The sequence below is a fragment of the Melampsora larici-populina genome, assembly GCF_000204055.1.
Source record: "Melampsora larici-populina 98AG31 unplaced genomic scaffold MELLAscaffold_19, whole genome shotgun sequence".
NCBI classification, from domain to species: Eukaryota; Fungi; Basidiomycota; class Pucciniomycetes; order Pucciniales; family Melampsoraceae; genus Melampsora; species Melampsora laricis-populina.
This window is the reverse complement of record NW_006768783.1, coordinates 642728-651884: the sequence shown is the minus strand read 5'-3', so window position 1 is coordinate 651884 and position 9157 is coordinate 642728. Positions and strand designations below refer to the sequence as shown.

The following is a 9157-nucleotide window of genomic DNA, read 5'->3' as shown; positions in this document are numbered from 1 at the left end:
CGAAGTTTGGAACCGTTTGGTTTAGGGAAATACTCGGTGTCTTTTTTGTAAGCAAGAATTGAGATGTGATTGTTATTAAGCAGCGAAATTCTACAACCAACAATACAAGATAGAGAAAATGAATGATGAAATCATGAAAAAAAAATCAATCTTATAATACAAACATGATGCTTGGTGTTTGGCGCGGTCCGAGAAAAAAAAGCAAAGAAAACAATGAAATTGAGAAATAAAAGTAGAAAAGAGTTTATGGTGATCAATCTAAAATCTTGGCATCAAGAATGTATCTATTTATAAACGGTTTACAAATCCACATTGAAAAGACAATAAAGAAGACTCTAGAGAATTTCTTGGGTAAGAAACTTTCAAAGATGATAGCTAAAGATTGAGCTATGAAGTAGTATAATAGAGCAGGAGGATGATCAAAGAGATGGTCTAATGGATTAACTGGATGTAGTAAAGCACAGACAGCTGAGAAAATCACACGAAAAGTTAGTTTCGAACTGGGATGATTTAGGCATGTAATAGAGATCATGAAAAAAAACTTACCATATTCATGTAAGATCCACTTGCAAGAAAAGTACCGATCAAACCAGCAAGTTGAGAAAGTTTAAAATTCAATCCTAAGAATTGATTAAAAAACCAAAAAGTAGGTTTACCACCTAAAGTTAAAAAAGATCTTTTTAAGATTGGATGCCATCTATGACTCCATAAATCGTTTAAAGAATTAGATAGATGAGGAGAATTAAATATAGGAGGATAATAAATTGGATTAATTAATTCTAAGAAATCGGATGAAAAATAATTTGGAAATCGGGTCAAGAATTTGTGTATGAAATGAAATGAGATCGTTAAGGATGTGAATTGTAAATCTATGGAACTTGATAAACAGATTCCAAAACTTATTCTATGGATCCATTCTGAAATTAAACTTATGATCCATATGTTTGGAATTCCGTATGAAGTTAAGGCTGACATGGGTGTTTGTAGGGGAGAACGATGGGTTTGTAGGATAATTAAACCTGAGATAAGTAATGCGATGGAGACTTTTATTAACCTTTTGAACAACTCTTGGATTGTGTAATTGTTGGCTTTTGCAGTGGGTCCAAAAGTAAATTGCAATCCTCTGAACCTGTTATTAATAAAGATGATATTTAGTCAGTTGAAGAACGGAATGAAGTATATACATCAAAGAATCACTCAACGAAGTTAAATTTAAAATCGTCCACCAAACCAACTTAGTAAACCCAACCGGACCTTCTTCTTCCTGAGCCTTTTTCAAATCCTTTAACCTATCTAAATCTTTAACCTGATTCCATTCCAAACTTCCATCCTTTTCATTCTTTTCAATTTTTCTAACATAATAAGATTTTTTAGAAAACCCAAATTCTAATGATTTAATAGCAAATATAATCGAATTAGAACCGAAACCTAATTTTTGAAATGTATCAAAACTGCTAGGTAATCTAGAATTCGATCTAAAAGGTGATGTAAAAAATAAATAGAAATTGATGGGTGTTAAACTTATTCTTATGTATTTTGATAAGTTTGATTTGATGAAGGTTGGGTGTAGGGTTGATGCTTGGATTGAGATTAGAGTGAATGAGATGATCATTTGGTAGATGTAGCTATAGTTTGAGGCACTTGTTGATGGATCATGATGTGAGTTGGGTTCCATGATCATCGTGGTTTGGTTAGTGGTATTCATCTTGAGTAAGAGTAAGAATTTAAAGATCAATAGATGGCTTGTGGTCTTTCGTATTTCTATTTCGTTGAAGATGAAAAGAAGTGGAAAAGAAAAATGTGAAGCGGAAGAGATGAATCAAGAAAGGGTTCAAGACTGATCCAAACTGTTTATATATTTCTTTCTCAATCTGGAATCTGGATGACTGATCAATACCACAAGCTCCGATATTTCGATACACTAAGCTTAACATAAGCCCCTCTTCCGACGCGGCCACGTCCGCTCTCGAAGAGGGGCTTAGGGCATACACCCCGAGCTTGGCCTGAGACCAGCAGGAATTTCGAGCACTTTTGCTTGAAATCCCTTTTTGAGGGCTTTAAACATCGTAAAAGGTTGCAAGAAATTCAGGAGTGCCTCTGCTGAGCCTTCTCCTTCACTTCGGACTGTTTTTAGCATGTCACCACTTGTAGATTGTGGGAAAATTGGATTCCAATATCCATGGATTTCAACGGGTTCAGCGCGCGTGCAGGCCCGGAAATTGATTTGGGAGTATTGGCCAAATATTTTGTTTCGGACCCCCATTATTTTGTTTTGGACAGAAGTCCAAAACAAGCTTACGTGCGGCTATCTGCCCCAAGCGCTTTCAATTGTTGCACCCCCGCTCATGCACGACGCGGTTACAACGCGGTTGAACACCACCACCTAATTACCTTTAGACATGCATCTTCGAAGTTCAGCAAGAGAAGCAGCGACCACGAAATCACCGGAAGACAATTCTAATCAAGCAAGTCATTCTCCGAAAGCAATTCAATTCAAGCCAGGTCGACCTCTGATTGAAGAAAAACACAAAAAAAGCTCACCTGACGCCCAAATCGAGATTCTTCAGGCCATGTTCCATACCAAATACGGTTTCGAGTCTCGAGAAAAACAGATACGATCTGTCCATAGCCTGATGAACAACAAGACCACATTCCTTCTTGCCGGAACCGGGTTTGGGAAGTCTTGCGTAGCCGAGCTGTTTCTGATGCTGTTTCCTGAGGACTCGGGAGCCTTTGTCCTAGTTTTGAATCCCACAGACGCGTTGGGTGACGATCAGGTACGTTTTGTTTTTTGTTTGAGTGTCCTCACGGTTGGTTTCACTGACAAAATGTGGTGAGTTTGCTTAGGTGAAGGAAAAGACGAAGGCGGGCTTTTCAGCCGTGAATCTGAACCGTCATAATTTTACGGACGAGGTAATACGCAACCTTGAGCGCGGTGTGTACCGTTTTGTGTATGTGGTGAGTTATGGCTGCCGCTGTACGTTGAATTCTCGTAGCTAATCATTTGCTACATTTCTAGTCACCCGAAATCTTTTTAAACAATCCTCGGTTTACAAGCATCTTTTTCTCGAAAAATTTCCAAGAGAAATTGGTCCTCAAGGTGGTTGACGAGGCCCATCTCATTTACTACTGGGGTCTGGCGAAAAGTGATAAACACAAGATTGGAATTTCTATAACTGGCCCTCAAGACAGATCGTCTTTTCGGCCTTCGTATGGAGATCTAATTGAAAGGTTTTTGGCTACCGAGCGGGTACCGATTCTCTTGATGTCAGCTACCTGCCCACCCAAGGCGATGAACGCAATTTTCGAAAATCTTCAATTACGACCGAGTGAAGTCGACATTCACAAAGCCGAGCTGACGCGCCCGGAACTTCGCTGGATTCGACTCCGAGTCCCAACAGGCATCTCCGCCATTGGATATCTTTCCAACTTTTTCGGTCCGAAAGAGAACGTACCCGACAACTCTATCCCGCCCACTCTAGTTTACTGCCACACCCAGGATGACACTTTCGCCGCAATGCAAGCTATAAACCTTGGCCGCGAAAATCCTACAGACTCGAGCTGTGGAGTTAGTACCTGCGTGCGAAGATATCACGCTACCACTGCACCCAACGATAAGTTACAGCGGGTCAAAGATTTTTCCGAAGGAAAATTCCCTATCATGACTTGTACCACCGCCCTGGGAATGGGTCAGAACTGGAAACAAGTGCGACGGGTCTTTGTTTTGGGTCGCACCAACCCTTCCGACACTATTCAAATGGTAGGCCGCGCTGGGCGTGATGGCCGAATGGGCGTTGGGTTTTTATTAGTAGAGGCTAAACGACCTGGCGGTAAAAACTCGGTGGCAGATTTCACCAATTCCACGGATCAACCTGACGACGATCGCATGGATGCTTTGGCTATAACTCCAGTCTGCTTGCGAGTGGCGCTTGCCGTCGATATGAAGTAAGTGGAACTTCGCCTCACTGCCTGATTCATTTTTGCTGACCATGGATCGTTTAGACATGGATACATCCCAATTTCTTCCGATGACCAGGTCTATCTTGATGAGCTACTGCGACAGCAAGTTGCTGGAATGGCAAAATGCTGTTGCTCAAATTGTCACTCGAGTTCAGCCCTCGGTTTTTCTCATGCCCAGCTTGAGATTACAACATCGACGTTTGATTCTTGGATTCAAAAAGATTATACTCTGCCAAACGCTACCCCGAATCTATTTAACCGAACTGTTTTGGCTCTATCTGATGAGCCTCTCAAGCCACTGGAAGTCTCTGAAGGAGACCCCATTCGTCGAGACATCCGATACATCAGGCTGTATCTCTGGCTTATAAAGGCTTTCAACAATATATTTGAATCTTATTATCCCGATCCTGAATTGTCCTATTTCACAGCAGAAGTGCTTTTCTCAAGTGACCTCGCTTGGAAGATAATTGGGAATCTCGGGCCTCTGACCAATGGCCTACCTTTGGATGCGATCTATGGAGGTGAACCACTTCCCAACACATATGTCAGGCTCGCCGAAGTAATGGACACCTGGCGACATAGCAGAAACATTTGGGCGGTTTTAGATCCCACTGAAGAAGAGTTGAATTATCATAAAAAGGCAACTCAAGATAATCTTCAATTTACTAGTCAAAAAGGCAATACTCGCAAGCGATTAACATCGTCCTAGTTTTTTATTACAACTATTCTGACAGCATGGTATCATCAGCTTTCTCATGTGCTTTATGTCCCCAGCGATATCGAGAGGGCCTTTTTTGAAGAACATCAGCCTCAAGATTATGTGCTAGCTTGCGTCTTCCAACTTCCAACACATCGAGCGGCATATCGTGGCTCTGCATATGCTGGGAATCCATTTCCGCCAAGTAGTCTTGAGCTACCCGCTGGAATTGAGCCATGGTCGCCTCGTTGATCTTGTGATCGTGTTTCTGATATATCGGTTGTAGTCCAGATCGGATCTTGAGTTGTTGAATTAGCTTGCGCAGCTGACCGGTTTTAGGCTGAATTAGTTATTCGAAATGAAACAGTTGTCTCACACACGTACAAATGGAATATTATTTGAAATGTCATTCATTAATTTTTCAATATCTGTGCCATTACCCTATAATAATATTGAAAGAAATAAAATATAATGACTATAATCAATTTTGGGATATCCAATAAGTTTGTGTAAACAGACTGACCGCGCGATTGTAAAAGAACTTCAGCCAGTAATTCATAGTTTCTAAGAAGAAGTCAGTAGCTACAAAATGACCCTGGCCGTCCCTGGTCGGAATAAGCATGCAGTGTTTGATTAAAGTGGCTAATGGTTTTGGGAGATCATGCTCCACTAAATTGATGAATCGAGTGATATGTCGAGCATAGCGAGGGAGGCCTTTCACACCATGAGCCATTAGAGACCATAATTTCCACATGGAAATACATCGTCCAATATCTCCACATTGCATAGCTTCGTCAGTCTCAACAACAGTTGCAAAATCTCGAATTCGTAATCTTAGGTTGTAGCCTTTCTTATTACCAGACACACGTGCTTTTTTTAAAGCACGTGGCGAGCAGAATTCATTATAGCATTTTTCAATCAACTTCTCCGCAACCCCTTCTTTTGAAAAGTCTGGTGGCCCTTCTTTGGATTCTTCGGTTATGATTTGCCTGTAAATTATGTACCACGCTAGCTTAAACTGTATCCCAATTATCAGTATAGAAATAAGAAATAAACTTACCTCAAACAGAAAGTGAGGGTAGCCATGTGTATCTGATGAATCGCTTGTAGGACCTGGTTAAAATCCATTTTCGCAGGTGGTTTACGTATTGAGCCTCCTAATGACTGCCACCATCGCCAGGCCCCAGTATCATTCTTCACACCAGGAGTACCCCAGTGCTCGCAAAGGATTGCTTGTGCAACATTCCACAGAGTATGAGAAGCGCCAAAGATTGTAATCAGATTTTGACCGGTATCGACATCGGAACCCGCTGGGAAGAGCTTCTTTCTCAAACTTTCAATCGCTTGACAAGTGGCCACATCACCATTAACCACCTGAATACGACTAGCACTTAATTCACGTGCTACACCGGTCTGTTGCAAAATACCGTCAAAAACATGACTAATTCCTTCGGCCGAGTTTTCTGAACAATCAAGCATCTTTAGCATATAAATCTCCGGATTGTATCGAGGGATTTCTTCGATCGGTGGTGGCTTTGAAGGGAGTTTGGTTGAAGGGCGTGGACCGTCGCCAATGATGTATTTATATAAACACTTTGTCAGCTGTGATTTAAGTGAAGCTTTCCAAGTGAGCTGTTCTTGAACGGTTGGCAAGAATGTCCATAACCGAACAGGTTTTTCTTGTGCTGTGTCGTGGTAAGCAAGGAATTTCTTCAAGTTACAGCTTTCAGACAATGGATCCATCGTTTGGGCTAAGTGAGGTGGGATCACATGGACATAGCCATATGTCCCTCGAAAAATCCATTGGTTTCCATCCACCCGTGCCTTTGACAAACGTCTCAGTAGGTCAATATTGTCGAAACAGATCATCGGAGGAAAGGTATGATTTTTCCTCATTACACGCTTCAGTTTGGCCTCATTAATGTCTCGTAATCTCCTCAATGCTTTTGTTGCTGTATCTCGTGAGCTACATAGGCCAATTGTGTGCAAATAAGAGTTCATACGTTCGGATACCCCCACCGCTAAGAAAGTCAATGCGTTATGCAGTTGAAGCCCGTTTTGTCGCCGATTTTTTGCAAAAGCAACCATAGCACAAGTGGTACCGGCAATCTGGGAGATTTAGTCAATCATCTGGACCATATTATCAAACAAAATCACTCAGTACTCACTAGGCGAGCACGAGTTTTTAGTTTATCTTGATGATTATGCTTTTTTGCATACAAAACGCCCTCTCGATGATTGATAATATCAAGATCATCCTCGGCGCCTTCTTCAGCTTGAGGTCCTTTGGTTTCGTCGTCAGAGTCATCGTTCCCAGTATTCTCTCCAGCTCTCAAAATCAATCCTCTGTCAGTGTTAGTCGCCGAGCCCAATAGCTTTGATTCGATTAAGGTATGTAAGAAATCCATGCTTTCCTTCACCTGTGTTGCACGTTTCACCATCTGATCTTCCTCAAAAAAATTTAGGGAAATGGCATCTGCCTTGTAGAACGAACCACCAGGATATTCACCCACAGGTAGGTTCTCGGAATCCACATAGAATTGAGCCTTCCGTACGTGTGTTCCAATTTGTCAGCATATAAATGCAGTGTTTATTAACCCAAACTGTAGTTACCTCGTCCAGGATGAATTGCCTCCAAATCATTCTGCCATTGGCACCCGAGGAATTGAGTAGGTCCTTGATATCGCGGACAATGTCCAATGTTGACTTTGATCCTTTGTTTGCCCAAAGACGACGCTTCACATTTAGCACAGGGTCGTTTGCGGACAAAAAAGCATGCACAAACTCCTTTGGATATATTCGTGGTTTGTGGTCCTCTAGAGTTTGACATATTGAGACTGTCATGCGGGTTATGTAAGGCCGAGACTGAATACTGCACTCTCTTTGCTTCATGTTTATCCAGGCTTTGGTGTTGAGATGATCAAAGTTTGTGTGGGGATGATCAAAGGTTGGGAAATGGCTAAATAAAGTTAAATGACTGCAACTTTAAAAAATTGCTTGCACACTCATTGATCACACCTGTTCAGGCATTTCTTCGGATTCTCACTGGAAACCTAATGATCAAAAATTTTCATGCAGACCATTTCTAGCTCAGCTTTGCGTGGGATGGGCGACCGAGCGGCGGCCACGCACCATGCGCAATTAGGCGCGCATTTGTGGGTACTTAATTTTATGTTAGGATGCTCAAAAGTTTTGAAACTCGAATTAGATGAAATTTTCTTGCAACGCGGGTCTGACATATTAAGTCGTAGTGAGGCCCACATTTACAAGAGCTCCTTGGAGCGACTTCACTCAAGGGAAGTGGTGCTGGAAGTGACACGTGCTTGTGTAGAAGGCTCAGCAGAGGCACTCCTGAATTTCATGCAACCTTTTACGATGTTTAAAGCCCTCACAAAGGGATTTCAAGCAAAAGTGCTCGAAATTCCTGCTGGTCTCAGGCCAAGCTCGGGGTGTATGCCCTAAGCCCCTCTTCGAGAGCGGACGTGGCCGCGTCGGAAGAGGGGCTTATGTTAAGCTTACTTGTGCTGCCAATCACCGTCTTCTTGAAGTTCAAATCCATTTCGATTATCCTTAGACTCCAGCAATAGATACATAGTACTAAGCATTGAGCGTTTATTTGATTCGTCGATGAGTGGAAACCAATTGTTCAAGTATAACAAATAGGGGTTGGGCAAAAAAGCGACCAACCGGTTTCTAAACCCAATTCAGTCGCAGTTCAAAAAATTGGGAATGCTTTCGAGATGGCTAGAAAGCAATATCAAAGCCACTCTTAACCGACCAAAATTTTTATCAATCTTTTTGCTTTCCAAAAAAGTTGACCGGTATGAGATGCTTCTTGATCATGCCAAAGCTGTACCTATTCAAAACTCTTACAGCAAAAAGCAATTTGCGCCGCTACGAACCACACAAACGCCCTCTTGCACCTTTCACCAATCCCCAGACCCTTCTCTTCTTGCAAAAGCTAACCCAGGTACCCACCCAAATCTCTTGGTGCTGAAGTCAGACCCGTGTAACAGACGTGTAATGTGATGAATAAAGATTTCGACGAAAACGGTTAGAGTTGTCATGCGCTTTTCTAGATGATCTTTTACAGGACGCGACAAAGTAGTCATGGACTTGTGTTTAGCTCAGCATTTCGGTTATGTGATGACATCATGTTTTCAATTATTTCATCTTTAGTGATTACATTATCTTAATTTCTTTAGTATTTATATAGAGTTGTCATTTCACTTCTATTATCTTTTCTCTTTCTCTATCGAGTTTTCTTGTTACTTTACGATCTTCATTCTTTATTCTTTTGGCAAAGAAATAAATACAAACGCTTACAGGAATCATCTTAGGAGAGGTTCCGGATTCAATACTTAGGAGTCTTGAGTTCTTAAACCATAAGCCAGATCACTACATTAAAAATCGATCTTTCACCATTTCTTTTCGTAAAAACTCCGTATTCAAGAGCTTTTCGGAATCGAAAAATTTAAAACCAAGGGGTTTGTCCTCATT

General features: G+C 41.5%; 2 protein-coding genes across 2 annotated transcripts; both read right to left on the bottom strand.

Annotated features, from left to right (window-relative positions):
• Nucleotides 1-432: 432 nt before the first annotated feature.
• Nucleotides 433-1705, bottom strand: MELLADRAFT_86587 (uncharacterized protein; the record flags this gene model as incomplete). Its single annotated transcript, XM_007410173.1, has 3 exons — nucleotides 433-468; nucleotides 547-1129; nucleotides 1203-1705. The coding sequence occupies 3 exons, from the start codon at nucleotides 1703-1705 to the stop codon at nucleotides 433-435; spliced, it is 1122 nt and encodes a 373-aa protein (XP_007410235.1).
• Nucleotides 1706-6775: 5070 nt separating this feature from the next.
• MELLADRAFT_106695 (uncharacterized protein) lies at nucleotides 6776-7896 on the bottom strand (the record flags this gene model as incomplete). Its single annotated transcript, XM_007410172.1, has 3 exons — nucleotides 6776-6787; nucleotides 6826-7203; nucleotides 7738-7896. 3 exons carry the CDS (start codon nucleotides 7894-7896, stop codon nucleotides 6776-6778), a joined length of 549 nt encoding a protein of 182 aa, XP_007410234.1.
• Between the last annotated feature and the right edge of the window lie 1261 nt (nucleotides 7897-9157).